Source organism: Sorex araneus, chromosome 4 (assembly GCF_027595985.1).
Source record: "Sorex araneus isolate mSorAra2 chromosome 4, mSorAra2.pri, whole genome shotgun sequence".
Classification (NCBI taxonomy): domain Eukaryota; kingdom Metazoa; phylum Chordata; class Mammalia; order Eulipotyphla; family Soricidae; genus Sorex; species Sorex araneus.
In genome coordinates, this window is record NC_073305.1 from 135,316,851 (window position 1) to 135,341,035 (window position 24,185).

At 44.9% G+C, this 24,185-nt stretch overlaps 1 protein-coding gene across 1 annotated transcript in view; it reads left to right on the forward strand.

The window, feature by feature from the left end:
• Positions 1-23,388, forward strand: part of CCDC162P (uncharacterized) — a 64,947-nt gene extending 41,559 nt beyond the window's left edge. Inside the window, exons 9-18 of the mRNA XM_055137083.1 lie at positions 1,331-1,531; positions 2,669-2,790; positions 5,733-5,961; positions 8,007-8,209; positions 11,515-11,670; positions 12,855-12,948; positions 13,938-14,075; positions 21,858-21,969; positions 22,414-22,463; positions 23,334-23,388. Coding sequence (XP_054993058.1) covers positions 1,331-1,531; positions 2,669-2,790; positions 5,733-5,961; positions 8,007-8,209; positions 11,515-11,670; positions 12,855-12,948; positions 13,938-14,075; positions 21,858-21,965 — 1,251 coding nt within the window. The 3' untranslated portion in view covers positions 21,966-21,969; positions 22,414-22,463; positions 23,334-23,388. The remainder of the gene's footprint in view (positions 1-1,330; positions 1,532-2,668; positions 2,791-5,732; positions 5,962-8,006; positions 8,210-11,514; positions 11,671-12,854; positions 12,949-13,937; positions 14,076-21,857; positions 21,970-22,413; positions 22,464-23,333) is intronic.
• Positions 23,389-24,185: the final 797 nt, after the last annotated feature.

Here is a 24,185-nt window from a genome sequence, read left to right on the forward strand (position 1 = left end):
TTTCTCATCAGCACCGAGACTAATTGCACACAATCAGCACTTACACACACCACAGAAATTCCAGTGCTCACCAGCAAATGTAAATAAAGGGCAACTGAAGTGGATCTCTTTCTGAACTTCCACATTCGTCAATGGTCTGTATCTGGCAGTTTTCTTTGGATTTTAGAAAAGACGTCAACTCCCCTAAATCAGAAACTCCCATGATACCTTGAGTCACACCCAGGCCCTGCTTCATGGTCTCCCAAATGCCTTCCTGGGGGGAGGTTCTTCCCACCACCACCCACCCGCAGCATGCTAGCCCCACCCCATCTTCCTGCAGGGATAAAGTTTGGGTAAACTATTCAAGAAGTGAGGTCAGAACTCAGGGTCTGAGGAAGAGGAAGGTGCAGCCCGCCAGCCTTTGGAGTTGAAGTTAGTGGGAGAGGGGCAAGGGTTCTGTGGAGATGTTGGAGGTAAATGCCTTCCATAAAGTGTCATTGAGTGCCTCCAAGAGTTTATCATTATTAAATTATAATTACATATAAACACACTCCTCCCTCGAGCGTTTTTTGAGTCACAGCCAGTAGTACTCAGGGCTTATTCTTGGCTCTGAGCTCAGGACTCACTCCTGGAGGGAATCAGGGACCATACAGGGTGCAAAAGATAGAACTGGGGTCGGTTATGTGGAAGGCAAGTGCTTAATTCCTTAATTCCCTGTACTATCTCTCTGGCCCTCCCCACCCCCATGCCAAGGGCGAATCTAGGGCCGTAACATACAAGGCAAATGCTCTACCACTGAGTCACATTCCAAAAGTTTGACTCTATAACAGATATCAAATTGGAATGCCCTGCCACAGAGGTGGGGTGGGGCGGGGGGGGGGGGACGGGATTTGGGGGGTGGGAGGGATACTGGGTTCATTGGTGGTGGAGAATGGACACTGGTGGAGGGATGGGCTCTCAAACATTGCATGAGGGAAAAACAAGCACGAAAATGTGTGAATCTGTAACTGTACCCTCACTGTGACTCACTAATTAAAAAATAAATAAATTTAAATAATAAAAAAAAGTTTAACTCTATAACCCCTATTTTTCGATAGGGAAAATAGGGACCAAAGCAAACCAAGTGTTCCTCCCTGCCGTCCTGCGCTGTGTCTAAGCCTCCTTCATGCTGCTGGCATTTGGCTTAAGTGGGGCTGCCATCACCGGCCCCAGAATAGACAGCAAGGTTTCCTGGGCTTTCTTCAGCTGATGGCCAAGGCCCTTCCAGAGCCTGGAGCAGAGGGGCGTCCCAGCTCTCTTTGCCGGGCCCAGAGTGGCCTCTGTACCCCCTGACTCTCTGCCTTGTTTGCAGCTTCTTGACTGTTACTTTGAAGCCTACCAGCACGCCCTGGACCCAGAAGAGAGGTCTGCCTTAGCACAGGTGATCACCGACGTCATGCACAGGCGCCCCAGGTTTGATCTCCGCCACTCCTACTTCATCAGAGCTTACCAGGATGAGCGGGCCTGCCTACAGCTAATGCTGCAGCTCGTGAGGGGCATCCTCAACCAGCAGGTGGGCACAGTCAGGCTTTCAAACAGGTCTTGGGTGACAAGAAATTCACAGGACAAGATTGCGTGTACAAAGAAAAATTGTGTTTTCCTTTTATTGTGGTCCAGAATCAGATCAGGGTTTGCTAGGGTGACATGGCCAGTATAGCTTTCTTGTTTGTTTTTGGCACTCTGTGTGTGTGTCTCTGTGTCTGTGTGTGTATTGGGGGGAGGGGAGGGCAGAACTGCAGGGCATACTAGAGAGTGTTCAGGGTTTACTCCTGGCTCTGTGCTCAGGAATCACTCCTGGCAAAGTTTGGGGGACCAAATGTGAAACAGGTCTGCAGTGTGCAAGACAAGCATCTTGACCCCTGTCATATCTCTCCAGTCCAAAATACAGTTTTAAAGGAAAGATCTCTCATCCTAATTGCATTTATTGGTCAGCAGAGAATCTATGAGTTATTTTCACTAAACAGTCATTTATCTGCACTAAAAAAAATGGATGAATCATGACCCCTTTTTTAAGACATTCATGTATAAAATTCTGTCTATATTAATGGATTGGACTTAAGCAATAGTACAGTGGGTAGGACATTTGCTTTGCATGCAGCCGACCCGGGTTTGATTCCTCTGTCCCTCTCAGAGAGCCCAGCAAGCTACTGAGAATAGACTGCCAACACAGCAGAGCCTGGCAAGCTACCTGTGGCATATCTGATATGCCAAAACAGTAACAACAAGTCTCACAATGGAGACATTACTGGTGCCCACTCAAGCAAATCGATGAACAACGAGACGACAGTGCTACAGTGCATTAATATAGATACATAATCATATTTCTGTGTTCAAGTTTTCCTAGGACACTGAAGGAGATGATCATAATATGTGTCCTTTGGGGTAAAGGCCCAAAAGATAAAGTAATTGCTGCAAATTTACCTTAGGCCTGTTAGAGTTGTTTTCTGGTGGTCAAATATTTCACTGAAATGTTTCCTTCTGCCTCTTAAAAAGGAAGTTGATTGCCTTTTCTTTTTTTTGGCTGTGATGGAAAGATGGTCCCATAAGATGAGACATGAGCAAAGAACTGATGTTCTTCTGCCAAGGTTCAAGTCTGACATCCATGGGAAAGTTTAGCTTTTCTAATTTTTGCTTTTATGCTACTTTCTAGATAGAGTGTCAGCGGGAGTATGTCCAGAGGCTTTGGCGAGAAGATGATGCAGATGACAGCGATAAGTTTGGACTGCCATTGAACATCATTCGCCAACAACTTATTTCCATCAACAATAGCTGGTTAGTTGTCTTAACCATTTCACACTTATTCCTCTGGAAGATTTAAGGGTATAGTGTTAAGTTTAAATACTATTCTCCAGAGCACTTTGCAAGTATTTGAGGAGATGAGAGAAGTAGGTATGAAAGCCTCAGGAAAGGATTTCCCTTGCATGCTCAAAACATGTTTGCTTAGTAAGCAATAAAGAAGAGGACAAAAAAGAATATAGGGGTTCAGGTATTTGCTTGCACACAGCTGACCCAGGTTCAATCTCTGGCATTCCATATGGTTCTCTGAGCCTCACCAGGGTGAACCCTGAACACATATCCAGGAATAAGCCCTGAGCATTGCTGGGTTTTTCTCCTCAAATAAAGTAAAACAAAGAATAGTTGGCTACTGCGATACCATGGACAGAACCAAGGCCAGTAGTGCGAGCAGCACAGAACCCTGAAGGACCAAGAAACAGAGGTGGAAGGATAGTGACATGATGGCATTCATGATACTTCAATAAACTTTTAGGTTTTTGGCAGTCCTCCCAGGGATTTTCAGGGACAATTCCCGGTTCTATGCTCAGGAATGACCCCTGGCTGGGTGAATGGGGTAAAACCAGGGCTGGCTACATGCAAGGCAAACACCCTAACTCCTGTGCTGTCTCTTGGGCCCCAGTAAAAAAATTGAATAACAAAAATAGCTGGCTAAAATTTTGACTTTTGCCATTGGGTACAGAATCTAATTCCTTGGAGAAATCATGAACAACAGCAATTGCTTTTAAAATACCATCAGAGGAGTTAAACCAGAAGTGCCCCTTAGCTGACATCTCTGCAACTCAGACGTGTGCAAAAGTTTCTCAGAAAAGAATTTACTTATTCTGGTGCCGAAAAGCTTTCTGCAGCCTCACCTTGTGACCTCACCCCCATAAGAAGCAGATCCATTTCCCAGAATGAAGTGCAGAGAGAATACATGCTTTAGTCACCCTCTCAGCAACTCATATGCCTCCTCCCCCTCACCCTCCCAGCTTCTGAGAGGAGAGAGGGAACTGGGAAGGATGTGCCACATCTCAGGCTGGTCTGTGCAGCTCAGTGTCACACTGTCTCTAGCCTCCAAGTGGGTGGAGAAATTTCCAAGCTTCTTTCCACATCCTACAAATATTTGTTGAGCACTAAGCAGTGTGCTAGGGGGTGAGGATGCAGTTCTGAACAACAGAGGCTTGGCCTTGTACACATGCCAGCGTCCAGTTCAACAGTGCAGCAGACTGTCTAGAAAAAAAGAAAGCTACATCAGGCAATGGTGTCATCCTGGGCACCAGCAGATTGCCATGGGGCTTCATAGCTGACATTCTAACCCCGCTGCTTGAGAAAGAGCCCTGGGAGTTTCGAGTACACACGTCACACGTGTATTTTCGCTCTCTCGCTCTCTCTCTCTCTCTCTCTCTCTCTCTCTCTCTCTCTCTCTGTCTCTCTCTCTCTTCCTCCCTCTCTCCTTCCTTCCTTCCTTCCTTCCTTCCTTCCTTCCTTCCTTCCTTCCTTCCTTCCTTCCTTCCTTCCTTCCTTCCTTCCTTCCTTCCTTCCTTCCTTCTTTCTTTCAAGGGGGGATGTGGGGGTAGGTGGGGCACACCTGAGTGATACTCATTTCTACTCCTGGCAATGTTCAGGGAACATGAGATACCGCAGATAGAACCTGGACCTCCTGTGTGCAAAGCCTGTGCTCACTCTTTCGCTCTGTCTCTCTCTGACCCAAGATTGCATTTCTCCACAGACTTTCTCAGGGTTGATTTCTTCACTGTAATAAACTTGAGAGACCAGCTGCGTGTGTATGCAGCTATGGCAAACGCCTCCTGCTCAGGAAATGGTTTTTGGCAGAATTTGCAAGGGCTATATGGTTACCAAGAACTGTTGTCAGAGTCTCCAAAGCAAATAACATTTGCTAGATGAGATTCCTTTCCAGTTGTAGATTGATTTTTTTAAAAATCTTAGATCTTAAGGGACTAAAAGGAATCCCATTGTGTAGATCTAAGAAATATTTATAGTCTTTTATTCAATAGGTGCAGAAAAGACCCTTAACTTGGGTTGTGTCTTCCGTTTCCAGAGGATTGCTCACAGACAAGTGTTGTATTGTTTCTGGCCTAATCCATTTATAAAATATTGCATCCTTTTGGCAAACAAGAGTGATTCCAGAAGTTCTATCTGCAAATTAGAGATGATCTTTGTTCATTAATGGTTTTTTTTGGGGGGAGGGGAGAAAGAGAAGGAATAAAGAAAGGTTAAAAAAAAGAAAATAACGAAAGAATTTTTTTATATTTAATCATTTTTAAGTTATCTTGCTTTCATTTATTTGCCTAAAATGTAAACACTCTTGCTAAATACAATTTTAGAATTTTATTCTTTGTTGATGGGGGTGCACAACTGGCCATGCTCAGTATCAATACTGGTGGTGCTTGGGGGTATCATGTGGTAAGAAGAATCCAACTCAGGGCTCCCACATGTATAGCAAGTGCTCAGGCCCTTTGAATCATCTCTCTGCCCAAGAGAGTCTGTCCTTAGGAGAGAGCATACCTGGCAGTGCTCAGGGCTTGCTCATGGATCTGTGCTCAGGGGTATCTCCCCCAACAGTGCTCAAGGGACTGTGGGGTACTGGGATTATTAATCCAGGCTTCCTGCACACAAAGCATGAGCTCAGCCTGTCAGTTATCTCTGTAGCCCCGGCCTTCAGAGTCTTCTTATTAGACTCCAAGCTATATTCCTGTGTCTTTCCAATGTGAAGGGGCTAGTATTAAAGCAAAAAGTATGTTGTAACCTAGTAGGTTCCATGGATGGCCTCTTAGATACCTTTAAACTCTCAAGATTTTGACCCTGGAATTAAAGTATTTTATATTCGTCTTTTAAAACATACAATATACAGATGTTTGGAAACAGGTTGTGTTCTTTATTGTGCAAAATATCGACATTAATTTTACCTCTTCTTTAAGCCCAACTTTGAAAAATATTTATCTGCTGGAGTTCCACCCTTCCCTGGGCTTGGCATCACTCATCCCCAGAGCCCTTGAACACCTCCTTCAGGAGGCCCGCCATGTCTGCAAACCCACATCTGCAGGCCGCCTGGCTTTAGTGGAAAGACGGGTGCTTCAGCTGGCCCTGGAGGTGTGGCTCAACCCCGCCAAACCGGAGACCTGGTACAGTGCCCAGCTCAGGAAAGATGTGAGTTTCCTGAAGGCTGAGGGTGGGTTCTTAAAAGAGAATGTTTCCTTCCAGATGTTACTACTTAGCCTCCTTGTCATGTTTGGTTTCGTATTCAGATTGGATAAGATGATTGATCATAGGCCTCCACCTTGCCAACATCTTTAAGTGATGTTTTCCTTTTTAGTACTGTTTTTAGTCTATTGAGATATTACTACAATTAAAATAAAGAGGAGCTAGCTAGCTATAGGTACAGAGAAAATGTTTTCTGGTTTATTGTATACAATTTATTGTTGTATATTTTATTATTTATTTTCTGGATGGTAGTGGGGAGTTTGGGCCCCACCTAGGAGTACTAAGGGGCACTGCTCTGTTTTACGGGAGCTCTTGCCTCACATGTACTGATTCCAGTTCAGTTTCCAGGACCACATGTGAACTCCGCCAGGAGTGATCCCTGGTAACAGAGCCAGGAGTAAACCATGAGCACTTCCAGGTGTGAACAAACTCCCCACCCCCACCCTGAAAAGTAAAAAAATTTTTTTTATTTCTTTACTATTCCACTGTGTGTGTGTGTGTGTGTGTGTGTGTTGAGGTAGGCTTAAAGTAGAATTTTTCATGTCAAATTTCCAAACAGTTACCTTATTACCATTTATTGGGGGGAATTTTTTTCATCTTATAATATGGTAGCAAAAATTTCAAGTGAATTTTAAATTTTATTATCAATCACAATCAGTCTTTGAGATACCTTTCTAGTTCCCCCTTTCTGATATCCCAGTTTTAATTATTATTTTTTTTTGAAATGCATTCAAATTTAGACCTATATATGGTAAATATTCAGCTCAATCTTTTGTATTAGTCCCTGACCCCAAACACACACACACACACACACACACACACACACACACACACACACACACACACTCCTATGGGTCAATATTTCCTTCAGAAAATAAACAACAGCCCTCTAATAATATCCTGAGAAAAAGAGGAGCCCGACAACATTGCACTAAATAAAGAGTGTTATTCAAGAACCTACTTGCAGGTCTATAGCATGTGACTTAAAGTCACAGTTTGACAGAATTTATCAACAGTACTAAGTGAGACCTTCCTGTCACTTGCCCAGTCTATCACTTTGGGAAACTTTCAGAGTCTGGAGGACTCAACCTCAAGGAAGTAAAGCTTACAGTAGGTCAGTGGATTCTTAAGGGAGCTTGTTCATCCTTGGGGAACGAAACTACAACCAGTTAGGGGGCCCCCAGAGGTGGTGCCTTAGACAGGGATAAAGATGTCAGAGAGGAGGAGCCCAGTGATCTGACACATTAAAAACCAATGTAGTTTCAAGTAGAGAATCATGAGCTCCCTTGTAAGTTGTCAGGATTTCTCCTACTCCATCTGTGTGGCCTGAGAGAGGCTTGGTGTCGCCTCATCCCTCACCTGGGAAGCAGAGACAGTGGCATCTAAAATACCTACTTCCTGTCAAGCTTGTGACCATATAAATAAGTCCATAGATCCTAACATTCTTCGGCATTTTGCACCCAAAGTCAGAGGGGTTTATAAGAATAGTTATTGTTACTTTAGTCACTAAACTACTATAAGTATCTCAAGAACTTCTGCTTCTATTTAGGTGGATTGTCTTTCCTACTTATTTTGGCTTAACCTATTGATTCCACAAGTAACATTTAATGCTATCACCAGGTCCTTTTGTTGATGGTGACTCACTTCACCCTCCCCACTTCCCTGTTAAGTGGTTGTCAACCACCACTTCCTCTCAGACAGCGGCGTTCCTGTCCCTAACTCCAGCATAGAGTGGGAGGACAGGGACTGATGACAGAAAGGAGTTTGTTGCCCCAAGTCTTACCACTAGCAAGTGTCAGAGCCCAGGAGAGTTGGATCCAGAATCAGTAACAGTAGCAATATTGTGATTCCCCCGGAACAACATCACTCTGTGTGCACGTGCGTGGGTGAGAGCATGTGTGTGTGCGTGCGTGCGTGCGTGCGTGCGTGTGTGTGTGTGTGTGTGTGTGTGTGTGTGTGTGTGTGATGAAAAGTACTCTGTTCTCTTGTAGCTCTTTTCCACTAAAGTGATGGGCAACCCCTTTCTCGTCGGGGAGATGGGTCTGCTGGCGCTCAAGGCTGCAACCAACACAAGGCAGAGCCAAGGCGAGCATTCTCCCACGCTGCTCCTGGAGACATTTTCCAAACTTCTGGAACTTTTGACGCTCCGTCACCGGCTGATAGAGATGAGTCTGGCCAGTGTACACTTAGCCCGGTCAGTGTGGGGATTGGGTGAACAGAGGAGGGTGGCTCTCCTCCTGCAACTGCAACCCCTGGGGACCCCCCAAGACTGCCAGAGGGATCTTTCAAAATGGCTAAAGCCTCGCCTTGCCCCTTGCTCAGTCCCCTCACAGGCTCCCTAGGGCCTGTTGGCTCACTCCTCCAGCTCTTTCCCTCAGCTCTGCGCTGAGGTACACAGTGTTGGTACTATCCATTTCTTCTCTCCCCAAGCCCTCAGAGCCCAGAAGCCTCACCCATGTTGCTCACCAGGCTGTCCGTCATACTGTGAGAAGGCGCCCTATACCAGCGCCTGGTGTGTGAGGATTGGATTTGCTCTTGGATGCAATGAAGTTGAATAGCAGAACAGAAGATGAGGTGGGGGTGCCCAGAGAAAGGCTGCTTAAACTCTGGGCATGTGTGAACCCTTTTTGCCAGAAACCTGCAACACAGGCGGTTGATCTTGAATTCATTTTTGCAGTTGCACATTCAGAAGACTTTTACTGCTGCCAAAGTTTTCTGTGTGACTTCAGTGTCAGGACCTCATGGCAAGTGTGGGGGACGGCATCCACACTCAAAGAAGCTGGGAGCCAGGAAAAGGAGACAGATGATCCAGTGGTGGAGTCCAGGCCAGATCAGCAGGGATCAGGGAGAGGGGATGCCAGTGTGATCATGAGATGATGACAAAGTGTATAAATGGTCACACTACCCAGGCAGAAAACAAAGAACTAGAGTTTGTGGCAAACTCATAGAATGACTATTGTTTCCCCCCCACACCTCCCATGAGGTCCTGAAGATGAAGAATCCTCTCCCCCACCAATCATGACCGAGGCCTGTTATGGCTGGACCTGTATGAGGATTTCCTATATGATAGTTCATTTATTCTCTGAACAAACTTACGAGGTAGCTTACTTCCTAATCACCAAAGCTAAGATTAATTATTTACCTAAAAGTCCATAACTAAAGAGTTATAGACACAGAATTCAAACTAGGAGCCAAGATAATATTGCAAACTTCTTTAATACATTCTTTAATACATTCTTTAATACATTAATGCATTCCCTAAAGTTTCTTTTCTAGTTTTGGGGGTGAGTTGGGGGTTGGTTTGGAGTCCACAGCTAGTAATATTCAGAGACTATTATGGACTCTGTGCTCAGGAAGGACCCCTGACAGTGGTCAGAACCACATGAGGTGCCAGGGATTTGAATCAGAGATGGTGGGATGCAAGGCAAGTTCCTTAGCTGCTATACTATCTCTCTGGCCTCCGCTGCACCCCTCAAAATATTTTATTCTTGCCTTCAGGGTGCTTGTAAGGTTAAAGTTAAATCTGTACCTGTCACATGAACAAAAACACTATAGAATCCCAGGCTATTTCTTGGTGGATAAGGGAAAAGGGGCTTTTATGTTATAGACTGTATCGCATCAATGTTCTTATGTTCAAGACCTGGATGCCAGTACCTCAGAATGTGATTGGCCTTTGTAGAAGCAATAAAGTTCAACTGAAGTTATTAGTCATACACAAGTATATGACTAGTGTCCTAATCAGAAGAATAAAACTGGACACACCAGAGAACACACAAAGTGAAGTCACAAGGAGAATATGGCATCTGTAAGCCTAGGAGAGTGTGGGAACACATCCTTCCCTCTCAGCCCTCAGAAGCAATGGGCCCTGCCAACACCATGTCCTCCAGTGCTGGGGCCAAGTGTTGTTGTTTAAGCCACACAGTTTAGGGTACTTGGTTACAGCAACCAGCAAACAGGGTCAGGGCCATTGTGTGCCAACTCGCTGTGCCAGCTGCATGAAATGGAGTTAAATGGGAGTGGGAGAGCAGGGAAGGCAGAGCAAAGGCAGCCTCTCACTTTCAGACTTCTGAATGGAGCTTCATGACAAGCTGTGGAACTGTGGGAGTAGACCTCAGAGTTGAGTCAGAACAAAGATGGAGTGGCAGGTTCTTTCGTAAGCATAAGAAAAGGGAGTACTACAGTGGAGGGTGGAGTGCCACAGTCTCCAAAGAAGAGACAGAGATGCTCAGAAGAGGACTAAGTTGGGAACCTCTGGAAATACCAGGAACTGAAACAAGAGGAGAGATGGATGAAGACTGGGAGACTGGTCATGAGGCCAGAGCATGGGGACCCAGGATCCATGGGGAATGGAATTCCTCAAAGGAGGTTGCCCAAGCAGGAAGGCTCTGAGAAAAGATGGTTAGGTGCTTGTGTTGAGGGTACTTTTGTGTTGAAATCAAATGTCACCACCTGATGCCTGAGGAAGCCAAACACATCCCACTTTTGTAAGAAGGGAGCGGCTTTATTGCTGGGAATGAACTTCCTTGTGAAGAAGGCATGAGTAATCACATCTACTGTTTGTTTCATGGAATTTGAAACAATTCTGTCCCTTTGTGGAATATCTATGCAGTTAGAACACTCGATCAGCTTCTATCTTGTCTATTTCTTGGAAATTATAAAGTGGGTTTTGAAACAGAATGAAGACCTTGAGGAAAAAATAGAAAGTCTAGGGAAAATAGGATGATGATGATGATAATGATGTGTTTTCTGGCACTTCCTTCTAAAACAGAACTTATAAAAGGGTTTAGGTTCTTCTGGCTATTTTGAAAGTAAAAGGCAAGCAGGAATGGAAGTGGGGGAACACTAGGGGGTCTGAGTTTCTGCTTGCTAAGCCTTCCCACGAAATAGTTGTTGCTTCTGCAGAGTAGTTCCTGAAAAACATGTGCGAACACGGTGTGGTTGCTTTTTCTAATCCAATGTATTGATGTCAGGGAACCCTGCCCTTCTAGGACACAGGTTCTCAAAGTTACATGACCTATCACCCTCTTTTCAGGAAAAAAAGATTACTTAGTGCCTCTCTGGAAATCTACCTTCTTTAAGCAAATAAACAGAAAGTGCCCTTTGTTTCACCCCCTTGGAGAGTACACACACACACACACACATGGAAAGTCTTGCCCACTGGAGAAACAGTTCTAGGGCCATGTCAGGTTGCCATGTCCCTTTAAGATCACAGTTTCCGTGTCCTGCAGAGTCTGGAGAAGAGAAGCCAGCCTCCAGGAAGTGAGAGTGTTAGGAAGTACTGAAGCATCTCCTTCTACCCTGACTACTATCTTTAACAGCCCTTGCATAGAGCAGACACAGAGCTTTGCAATGACTCATCTGCTTCATACCGGACTTGGCTTTACTCTTGTTTTGACTTTCGATTTTTTGCTTATTCTGATGTTTTGGTTTTCTTACCACTGACTTTCCTTTCAGGGCAAATAATAGCAAATGTTCTTGGCTCTTTTCTCCCCCTTTTAGTCTCTATAAGGAGCTGGCATGGGAGATGGGGTTTGAAGAGTTCCATTTGTATCTGAGACCTGTTCACTTTGAATTTGCATCACTCAAGGACAAGGCAGACTGTGTGCCCCCTGTCTTTATTACCTCGGTGCTGGAGGACAGTGACCATGTGGACAGGTGAGCCTTGAGAAGGTCCAAGTGAAAAGGGAACAGTAAGAATGAATGAGCAGTACAAAATCATTTCTCTCACCGCTGACTACACAAATCTTATTGCAGTCTAAATTCTCTGCATAATAGTTTATCTGCTGTGATGCCTTCTTTCCCTCTCCCTTTTATTTTAATAAGAGATAGAAAAAAATAAGATGGCAATCACATAATCCACGAATTTGAATATAGCTAGTCAGCAAAAGCAGTCCCAGTGCTCTGTGGTCTGCCCCAGCCATGGCTGGTCCTCCAAATAATGACCCAGAGATCCAGCAAGATCTGAGGAGGCCACTGAATTACGCATCCAAGGATATTATGTCTTGAATTTGCATTTGTTTGATGTCTGTTCATTCCTTAAAGCTGCGTCTCTGGACTACCATTATAGCAGACAGATATCAAACACAAGTAGAGTGGCTTATTCTTTAAAAGCAGAGGCATGCCCATTATTCTGTCACCTTGCAAGAGAAGGGACACATCCAACTCCAGGTAAAGAAACCAAGATAATAAGTGATTTGAGTTTTGGACAGAGGATTTCAGCCCAAGACAGAAATGTGGCTGTCGGGAACATTTAGATGATCGTTGGGACCATGTGAGGCTGAGAACTGGACAACATTTTGGGAGTAAACATGGGAACCAAGTCAGTGAGGGGTCTGCACAGATGAGATCAAGAAGGTTAGAGGAAAAGAGGAGTGGGCCGGGGCAATAGTACAGCAAGCAAGGCATTTGCCTTGCATGCAGCCGACCCAGGTTCTACTCCCAGTGTCTCATATGATCCCCCAAGCATCACCAGGAGTAATCCCTGAGCAGAGAACCTGGAGTAAGTCCTGAGTATTGCCAGGTGTGGCCCAAAATTGGGGGGGGGGGAGAGGAAAACAGTATAGAGCAGTGACATGATGACGAAGAGAGAAAAATTCCAAATATGCCAGAGTGGATAGTCACTATAAGTCACTATAATCAATTTGCAAGGATGTCAAGTCCCAGGACTGAAAAGACCCTGGGGTCCTTCAGGCTGTGAGGAGAAACATGTGCATTTATAAAAGTCTTTATTTTCTCTGACTGATATCCCACAACTCAGTCCTTGTCATTGTGTCCCATCAGAATGGACATTTCTTGGCTAATTGCACAGCTCATAAAGACAACTTTGTTTCCTCTTGCAGATATGCTCCTACTACTTTCGTCTTAGCCATCTCCGAGGTAGATGATAACCAAGTGGGCAAATTTAGTTTCTGTACAAAAGAAACCATTCTTAAGGTAATTTCTTTTTTGTTTTTCGAAACAAATGGGGGTAGGAGACAGGGAAGGTCCACAGGTTATGCATGCCGGAGGGAAGGGTTTGAACCCGAACATCATGTGGTTTCTTGAGCACCCCAAAAAGCAATCCCAAGCACTGCAGTAAGTAGTTTCTGAGTACTTCCAGGTGTGGTCCCCAAATAAGCAAAAAGAAGGAAAAAGAAAAAGGAAACTATGGCAACATTCAGCAATGTGCTCATGTGTTCCTGACAAAATCAGCACATTTTATCTGTATTGCTTTGGCTGCTGTGTATAAGAAACGCTTCCAGCCTCTTAGATGAAGAGTTTGCCTTATTGAAGTGCACATGGGCCCGACTCAAACCATAGAAACTAACACCTCTCAAAATAGCTTCTGTTAGATATTAAAAAGCGCAGGTGGGGAACCATCTTTGGATCAAGGCTTTAAAAGATGCAGGCAGGAGAGATAGTACAGTGGGGTGAGTGACAGCACCAGGAGTAAGCCCTAAACATCCCAAAGTGTGACATCCCCCTCCCTCAAAATGCACTTGCCCTGGAGTTATTCTCTGATTATCTTAAATCGATACCATTTTTACTGTGTCACAGAGGCAGATTTGTCCTTATGTATGCGTGTATGCATTTATATTGCTTGTGTTAAACATTAATCTGATACTGGCAGTTTGACAAGAGCTCGAAGCTGAGCCCGTGTTTGCCAGTTCACTGGAGCTTAGTGAACCTTTTCCGGCCAGTGGGGAAGCCCAAAGGTGTCAGCTGCAGAGCAAATGGGCAGGCTTGGAGGCTGTCTTCCTACGGTGACGACGGCTGCTTAGGGCGAGCCCATGTGTCCACCCTGTGACTGAGGAGCACAGCACCAGGACTCAGCATGGCCTGCAGAGAGACTCATCCATTCACATGTCGAACAAGTGTCAATCCACAGCTGACCTCTGTTGCAGAGAGAAATTCCTAACACAGTTCACATTTTCTTCCTCTAGCTCTTATTCCACTCGGGAGTGGAAAATATGCAAGTAGTCCTTGCATGCCAAGCTGCTCAGAAGAATGCTTTGATGGTGGCTGTGCAGCAAGCATTCTCCTACCACAGGCCCCGAGGGGGCCGCCCTGCACATGTCAAGGTCAGCCTGAGGCTGTTGCCCTCCCCCCACCTCTCCTCCAGGCAACCCCTTGTGTCCCCTCTGCCTTTCCTTATCCCTCTCTCCTTTTCCTTCCTTCTCTTTCTCCATTTTCTTTTTTCCCCTGTATTTTCACCTTCTTTCGTTCTTTGTTTACCTTCCTCCTGTATTTCTGAAGATCAGTAAACACCTCACTGGTCTCTTAATTGTCAATGGGTTGCTGGTAATGCTTTGTTCATGATTCTAGAGTACTGACAAATTAATATCATCTAGCAGAAAATATTCTCTTTTGACTCCAACCCATTTTGTATATGAATTATTCTGTTGCTTTCTGTTGCATCTAATTCTTTATTTAATTTTGTAAAAGTAAATGGTTACATTTGTCCCTTCTATTTTCCACAAAAATTAATACATGCACTGTATATAATATACACAAATAAAACATACATAAATAAACTTTACGTATATAAATTTTTTTAAATACATATATATTTATATGTGTATATATGGACGGGAGCGATAGCACAGAGGGTAGGGCATTTGCTTTGCATGCGGCTGACCCGGGTTTGATTCCTCCGCCCCTCTCGGAGGGCCCGGCAAGCTACTGAGAGTATCCCGCCTACACAAGAAGAGCCTAGCAAACTACCCGTGGTGTATTCGATATGCCAAAAACAGTAACAACAGTAACAACAAGTCTCACAATGGAGATGTTACTGGTGCCTGCTCGAACAAATCGATGAACAACAGCAAAGGGATATTTCACCCCTTTCAAGTGTACCATGTAATCCTGAAAACTATCTGACTCCAGAACATTTCCATCACTCCCCAGTGAAATTCTGTGCTGGATCAGAGGGAAAACTCAGAGAGAAAAATGCTGGAAAACATGCAGGAAGCCCAGGTTTTGTTCCCAGAACCACATGGGTCCCCAGATTTCCCAGGAGGTGACCCCTGAGGACTGGATCCTGGAATAGCCCCTGAGCACTAATAGTGTGGCCCTTGCCCCCGCCCCACAAAACAAAATCCGGTAGCCATTCATGGTCATTCCCCACTTCCCTCTCCCCTCACACTCACAACCAGAAATCTACTTTCTGTGACTATGGATTTGTTTATTCTGGACATTTCAGTTCAGTGATATCATAGAACAAAGTAACTTATATGTCTAGACTTTTTCACTTTGCATGTTTTTAAGTTTTGTTCAAGTCATAGACTATCACTACTTCTTTCCTGTGTTTTGAAATAGGCACCATACCCAGCAGTGCAGCTGGGGCAACTCCTGGCAGTGTAAAACTAAAGATACTGGCTTAGGATCAAGGGTGCTGGGAAGCCTTCCTGACTTATCTGGTTGATGCTAGGGCCACAGGATCATGCACTGCTGAGGACTTGTGAAGTTGAGCCACACACATGCTGGCAAGAGCTCCACCACTTGAGTTATTTCCTGACCCAGTAATTCATTCCTTTTCACTGATGAGTAATACTCCATTAAAAGGCTCTACCACATCTGTTTATTCATTCATCAATTCACAGAGAGAGGGATGTTTTTTTTTTTTCTTTTTGGGTCATGCCCAGTGATGCACAGGGGTCACTCCTGGCTCTGCACTCAGGAATTACCCCGGCAGTGCTCAGGGGACAATATGGGATGCTGGGAATCGAACCCAGGTCAGCCATGTGCAAGGCAAATGCCCTACCTACTGTGCTATCACTCCAGCCCCAAGAGGGCTCTTTTAACTTTTTGGTTATTATAAATTCTGCTGCTGGGAACATTTCATCAATAAGATGTTTTTGGTAAGAAGATATGTTTTTGAGTACTGGTGAATGTAGCAAGTATAAAATCTTATATGGGTTTTGGAAACCACCTTTCCAGATGTCTATAAATATCCTTTTAAGCTCATCATATTCATCAACTGTTCTTTATCTCTTGCTACTCTTCACATTAATAGGATCATTCAAATGCATGATTTTAACAAGATTATTCTATCTCTACATCTACTGCATTCATACTATTGAAATCAAAAGTAAAATAGGGAGGGTGAATTGATTTTCTTTTAATTCCACCTCAAAAATCTTAATTCAGTACCCAACTGTAAATTAAGCTTCTCAGGTAACAATGAGGTGCAATTCATGATCTCTAGAAGGTTGTAGACTAGTGTGTATTAGGGGAAAGGCCCAAATGCTAAAAGTCACTGTATAGGAGAAAGCATTCAAAAAATATCCTATAAAGACAAGGAGAGACAATTAGCGTAGTGTGTGTGTGTGTGTGTGTGTGTGTGTGTGTGTGTGTGTGTTTACAGGCTCTCCTAAAACTGAGACAGGAAGGGCATTAATGACTTCATAAGAATTGAATGATGATATGGATTGAAGGAAAAGGAAGGCAAAGAGAGAGGAAGAGAGGAGAGTTTCAAGAAGTAATGAGTCACCAAAGAAGATAAACAGATGGTGGTTAAACAGATAAAAATGTATAGTGTCATTAGTCATTAGAGAAACAAATTAAAAGCTCAGCAAGAAGTCACTTCACATCCATTAAAATGATTAAAATTTTAAAGACTCACCATTGTGGGTGCTGGCAAGGATGAGGAGGGTTTGGAACTCTCATAACCAACTTATGGTACAATCACCTCTGAAAACAACTTGCAGTCCTCAGTATTCATCCAAAATAAATGAAAGCGCATGTCCGTTCAAAGATTGGTACACGTGTGTTTGTAGCAGTTTTATTTAAGTCAGCCAAGAACATGAAATAACTCAAATATTCATTAGCAGATGAGTAGACGAATAAGTGGTGACATTTCCATAATAGAGGAATGCTGCTCAGCAGTCCACAGAAATGAGCCGTAGGTGTAGACAACAAGATGGTAGACAGCAGACCAAAAAGAGTACACATGGCACAATTCCATTTAGATATTATCTGAGGTGATGCATTCCAACCTGAGCTTCAGGAAGTAGGGTGATAGCTATGGAAAAAGGGAGCAGAGTAGGGAGATGGCTGTGGTCTGTGTGGCCATGGTCCACTATGGCCAAACACTTCACATAGATGCTACTTTATATGTGTCGGTTATAGCCTAATGAGACAACTGTTTTTCCTTTTTTTCTTTCCTTTTTCTTTCTTTCTTTTGTTTTGTTTGGGCCATGTCTGGTAGCACTCAGGGACTACTCCTGACGTGGTGTTCTGGGGTCATTCCCAACAGTATTGGAGCAACACCAGGGCTGGAACACGGGGCCTCCTCTATGCAAGGCTCACACGAAGCCTCCTGAGCCTTCTGTCCAGCCCTCAAGTGGTTGGTTTTCAAAGGAGAAAGTAAACAGAAAAGTTGAAGGCCAGTCGGGACGGTGGAGAGAGAAGGCCACCTGACGGTCTGGGAAGTTTCTTGCTCACTCTCTGAGCTCTGTTCTGCTCCTGGACCATGAGGGAAAGCCAGGTCGTCCAAGTTGAGCTGTAAGGAGGTAATCAAAGCAGAGTAGTGTGTATTTTCCCAACTGTGTGCTGCTCAGGCTGCCACACCAAAATGCCCTGTGCCGGGTGATTTAAATAATAAAAATACATTTTCTCAGTATTCTAGAGGCTGCAAGTCCAGGATCAAAGTGCCTGTACTGCAGGTGTCTGGGCAGCTCCTTTTCTTGCCCTCATTCTCACTGTAGCCCCCTATGGGAAGAGGAAGCTAAGTGATCTCTTCCTTGCCCAATTCGATCAGGTTAATCAATGGCTGAATAAATAGCAGTACTCCTACATTTACAGAAAAAAAGTCTGATGTCCCTCATTCTTTTTCTAAGGGCACCAGCCTCTCAGATCAGGGTCCCTCTCAAGACCTTGACCAACTTACTTTTCTCTAGAAGGTGCAGCTCCCCAAATCTGTCACCTACAAATTTGGAACACAAATATTTATTTCATGATAACTCTTTAGGAAGTTTGATCAGGAGCTGGAGTGACAGGATAGGGATTAAGGCATATATATATATATGTATATGTATATGTATACATACATACATATACATATATGTATATATACATACATATACATATATATGTATATGTATATATATACATGCATATACATATATATATGTCTTTCAATGGTACAGATTTAATCCCTGGTACTATCTTGTCCCCAAGTTTTGCTAGCTACAGCCCTGGAGGTGCACCACCAGGTAATCTCCAACACCTCAGGGCCCTAGAGGCACCATGTCCTTCACTTCTCCCTTGAATTAAACCATATCCCAGTTGGCTACGAATCTCTCAGAGGGAACTGGGTCCTGCTTGGAAGCCACTGTTCTCTCCTCCCCGCCCCCATAAAAAAATTTAAACAGAAATAAGGAGGACATTTGAGGTACAGGGCAATTAAATATTAAAACAGATATGAATATGTTAGTAGGACAGGACGGACAAGAGGCAGCCATGAGAACAGCCTGAAATATGGGCATGGTTGGCATCTTATGTGATGAAGAGAGTCAGACCTGAATGTAATTCTGCAGCTATGATTCAGGCAGGCAGCCAGCTAAGTAATGGCTATAGATGGGCTCCTAGAACCTCCTCAATAGCCTCCCAATGGACCAGGGAGGCCTCTCAGCAGGTTAGAGCACATGCTTTGCACATGGAGGCCTGGGCTCAATTCCTGATACTGCTTGGATTCCTGAGCACCCCCTAGGCACTGATAGGTGTGACTCCCAAAATCAATATCCTCATGGGATGCAGAGCCTCGCCCCCTTTCCTAGTGAGGAGATAGGACTTAGCATCCGTCCTACCATCTGAAGGCAGAGGGGTTTTTCCCCATTTCCTCATGCACAGCCTTCTCACACCCCTGAGCCATGATTTCTAACATTTTTCAGGAGCCTAGGGAGCTCAGGTTTCTTTCCCCCAAAAAAAGCAGGATGGAAATGTTAGACATTTTACCAATTTTTTTTTCTTCTCTTTGGTCTCACTTTTTTTTTTATGGCCCTTCAGTCCTATGAGTTGGAGAACTTGTTATTCTTTCTTTAAAGAAAAGTGAATTTTCCTTGGGAGAATTGTTTTAGTATTTCAGAGAGATGTGAAAACACTTTATCCATCGTACCTTGCAAACGCCAATCCCAAAAGAAACACTGGGAGTGTCCAATTCCCCTTCCCTTGTCTCCCAGGGTCCCTATGCCTCCCTCTCCTTGCTGGAGTGGATGGTGCACCTGAACGCACAGAGCACCTGCCCCTCTGCTTAGACTCTGCTGTCTGCAAAGGCACCGGGGAGCAGCATTTGGACCTGTGCACAGAGGCACTTGGGAGCAGCTTCAGAAACTGCCTACAGGGTCACCTGGGAATGGTCTCAGGTCCTGATCTGAGCAGCCTCAGAACCTGTCCTCAAAGCCGGCACCTGGGAGCAGGATTTTAGGTTTTGCAACAGAAAGGTCATCAGCAATAGTTCATGGAGGCCATACTATAACTAGCCTTCTAACTAGCCACTTTGTGAGGTAGCAATTTCAGACACCTTTAGACTTAAAATTCTCAACCAGCTGCTGTATAGGCACCTGTGGACACCCAGGATATTTGTGAAGATAATGTAAATAGGGTGTCACAACATGAGACTAGGGAGCCAACTGGTAGGACAGGGGACATCATAGAAGGAAAGGAGGTTGGAAGGGGGCCACGGTTAGAAAAAGCTAGGGAAGCACCATGCTAGACAACTGCACCCTAGTCTGAAAATAACCACATTTAGTGCCTCTCCCCTTTATTGGGTAATGCAGTGTCTTTCTTTTTTCCTCCCTTCCTTTCTTTCCTTCTCTTCTCTCTCCCCTAATCCCCCAAAAGTCCAAACATGTGTTCGGGGTCACAAACTATGAGCCCATTTTACATCCAGTAGAATAAGACTTACAAATACAACCAAGTGATTTCAATTTGGTTTGAATAATATAGGAAATGAGTTCAGACCTGAGAAATCATGGTGGAACAGACCCACTCAAAAGGCATTCCAGGACTGTGAATGGCAGAGAGAACCTGCTGCTAGCCTCACCCCACAGAGCCCCAGACACCCTTCCTCATCCTTCAGAGAGATTCCAGGCTGCCAAAAGGTACCACATGGGAAAAGGGATACTTAACTAATAATTGTTCCCATAAGTCAGATCGTAACATAGAGTTATAGAATTGAAGGATGCATAAATTCCCAGTGACTAGCAGGTGTTTACTTTTTGGGTTTGCTTTTGCTTTGGGGTCACACTCAGTAGTGCTCAGAGCTGACTCCTGGTTCTGAGCTCAGGGATCATTCCTGGGGAACCATATGGGGTGCTGAGGAACAAACTCCACGTGGCCGCATGAAAGCAAACACCTTACCTGCTGTATTTTCACTCCAACCCCAGCAGGTGTTTAATTTTTAGTAGGTATTCACTTAATCAAGCACACCGAGACAATCCATGGTGAGTAAACAAGACAGTCTTTATTACACTACCTGATCAGACCTGTGGTTCTAGGTTAGGCAGGCACCTAAAAATCAGGGGTCCAAGGGCCTGTCTTTATAGGGCAATACTGCTAACTCATCATTACTTTGCTTCACGCTCAAGCAATGCAGGAACGCACACACATGATGGCATCTTATCAGTATGGTTACAGAGCATTTCCTATAGTAAGCATTTTCTTAGCTTGGAACAGGGAAGTTCATCCCAAGTGCAGACAGGGTGGGCAACTTTTTCAAACTTTCTACCCACAAGCAAAATAATCTCTTTCAAGTAGATTCTATAAATCAATTATAAAACCAAAGATACATGTAATAAATTTCCATCATAACAAGACCATGTATGATGACCTTGTATGAAGTCTGAAAAGACTCAGCACCTTCCAGTATATTCCATTCTAGGAAGGAGAGCCAACAGTTCTTAATGTCAGCTTCTTCCCCCTCTCCCTCTCCTCTTTCCCTTCCCTTCCTTCGTATTTTTGAAACTCAAAAGATGATAGAAAACAAAAAAATAGGGGCTGCAGTGATAGCACAGTGGGTAGGATGTTTGCCTTGCATGTGGCTGACCCGGGTTCTATTCCCAGCATCCCATATGGTCCCCTGAGCACCACCAGGGGTAATTCCTGAGTACAGAGCCAGGAATGACCCCTGTGCATTGCCAGGTGTGATCCAAAAAGCAAAATATAAAAAAGAAAGAAAACAAAAAAATACGAGCATGAATCTCTAAAGTTTTCACGTCAATTTTAAATGGAAGAGCCCAGAATGGCTTTCTCCTGTCAGACAAGGGTTTTGTATTAGCAAGTTTGGAATTCTAGGCGAACCCTGGCCCCTGCAGAGCTGTGTCAGGAGAGGCCCAGGATGTCTTGCTCTCCTTTCACTTTGGCAGGAAAAGAGGGAGGCTTGTATTCTGTAGAAACATGACACCTCTGAATATTTTATGGAAGTCTACCCATGGCATTCCTTTTTAATTCTGGCAAATTTAGAAGAGGGGGAGAAAAACCCACAGGCAAAGCTACTCTATTGGTTTCATTCATGTAACCAGCAAGAGTTCAGGTGTCCCCCATCCACATTCCCCAGGTGTGGACAGAAGGGCTAAACAGACACGACTTGTCAAGTGGCCCCTGGGGAGGTCACTTCAGTTCAGGGAGGCACAGAGAGACCCAGGAAGCACACTGGGCCAGGCCATGAGGTTTGTTGTACCAGCCTTGGGCAGATGGAGGAAGGGTCCATCTTTGTTGCCCAGTGAGGAAACAGTAATGGTGGAAGCAGGGGAGGCACGTGCTCTCCTGTCTCAGAACCAACACCCAACACAGACCTTGAGTGCTCTTGGCCCCAGATAACTTGCGAGAATCCAGGTCCTATTACATCTCTGTTCTCTTATCAGGAGCCCGGAGGCTTTTGTGTCCATTCAACTAGAGAAAGTGGGGCTGCGAGATGCAATGCTGACCACTTTCCTCCTCCGGAAATCATCAGCAGGGGACAAGATGCATAGCCCTGTGAGTGTGCCAGAAGGAACTATGAAAGCCCCTAGCTAGCCCTTGCACCTCAAACAGCCAACTTCTCAGCATGATTGTTTACAGCAGAGTGGGTTGCTACTGCCCTATCATGCCTCAAAGGCAACATGAAGGATCTCAGGGCCCTTGGTGGGGTTGAGTGACTTCTTGTAGAGCAAGACTCTTCTTTTCCTGGAGGGAGAGTGCACCCCAACCCCAGGACTCTCTGCAGACAGCACCCAAGAAGCCCAGGTGCAGAGTGGTCTGGGTCCTGCCTTCTGGGCATGCTCAAGAGTCTGTGTAGGAGCAGGAGAGACCCGAGGACTTGAACTCCCAACAAGGGGAACTTTAGGAGGGATAACTCAACAACACTTGAAGTTGGCACCAAGTTATAAGCATACAGGCTGGGAAGTTCTGACTGCCAACCCTCATTCTCTTTTACCACAGGATGAAATTGGGAAAATCAAGCGAGATGTGATAATTGAATATTGTCAGAAGTAAGTAGAGTGATGTGACCCACACAAGCTGCTTTCCCTGGCCCTGAATTCAATAACAAATTGTACCTAATAAATACTGTAGAAATCCAACGCGTCAGCGAGATTATGTTTAAACAAGCCCCAGACCTATTGGTAAAGACCAAATATATTCTCCTCCAATTCACAGAGAAGCAATGGAAGCAAAGACTAGGCATTTCTGGGCCAGACGTATCGTTGGTTCCATGGTAGAGGCCCTGCCATTTTTAGCCGTGGTGCTCATAAGGGTGGTATAGTGGGGTGTGGTACTCACACAGCTGTGGCACTCGCCAGGTTTTGCCCTCCTTCAGTTGCAGTGCTTGCACACTTGCTGGCCAGGGTCTCGAGCTCTGTGTTGAGACATATAGTTACTGTTGTGGAGTTTGCTCGGGGCTGCTGCAGTTCTCGGACACTTGCTCACCAGAGGCCACACTTCCAAACCCTGGCATTCATCTCTTTCATTGAGGTGCCCTTGTAGATGATGCACTTGTGGGACACTGAGGATTTGAATTTGTGACCATATGCTTGCAAGGCAGGTGCTCTGAGCACCATGTGCTATTCCTCTAGGTCCCTAGAGTCTCTTGTTGTTGAGGCACTACCAAATGGTATTTGAGGACTACTCCTGGCGTGGTGCTTAGGGTTTACTCCCTGGTAATGCTCAGGGGGACCTTCCGGTCCTAGGAATCAAACCTGGGCCTGTATGCAAAACATGAGCACTAGCCCTTTGAGCTTGCTCCCTGGACATGTATTCTCTTTGAAAAGTCTTCCCCTGGAGGTGGATAGGGGAAACTTTGTGAGAGATGGAATAAACAGTTTGGAGTCTCTTTTAGAGCACCTTATCTTCTGACTCTGTAGATTAACCCGCCGTATGTCTCACCATGCACTTCGAGGTCAAATCTTGGCATACTGCAACAGCCTGAGAGCCCTGCTGGCCGATTTCCCCGCTGTCAGGGACACTTTCTTCATGCTGGGGCACCCACAAGAGAAAAAGGCATTGGGGGACTCCACGGAGGGACTTGAGGCTAACCCCAGGTAGGTAATTTCCCTGTTAGCTGCCCTCCATGCCATTACCCCATCCCAGGGGAGAGAGCTAAAGTAAGACTGGGATGAAAATCTTGTTCTCCCTCCTGCATTTGACCTTGAGTTTCTTTGGGTCCTAAAGAGCAAAAGGAAACATTAATGCTCCCAGAATAAGAGCACCTTTGTACTTGAACCTAGAAGGCATTCTTTGTTTAGGGTCTGTGGGCTGCTTTTTCAATCTATGAAGAGTTGTTTGCCTGAGAGCCCAGGGATTTTCATCAGTCATGCCCTTCAACCATAAGCCAGCACCTTAAAAAAAGCAAACAAATTACTAAACTTGACCTTGAGCTGTCCTGGCTTCAGATCATTTACTCAGTAGAGAAGAAGAAATATTCAGTGGGGGTGGGAAATGGTACATTCGTGCCCAAGATAAGTCAGTGCCCTATATTTGTCTCATAGGAGAAAAAAAAAAGAGAGAGAGAGAGGCCTCGTGATATGCAGTGATTAGAGCAGAGCTGCTTCCATACTTCCTTCTCAGGCTCCATTCCACTTTCCAAATGTTCTTCATTCACCCCACTAGTGTTCACTCACCTGCTTGCCTTTGCAGTCAGTGGTCAGTCCTTCAGCAGATTGGAGATGGCAGACTCACATCCCCCCACCCCACCCCCAAGTCCGCCCAATCGCAAG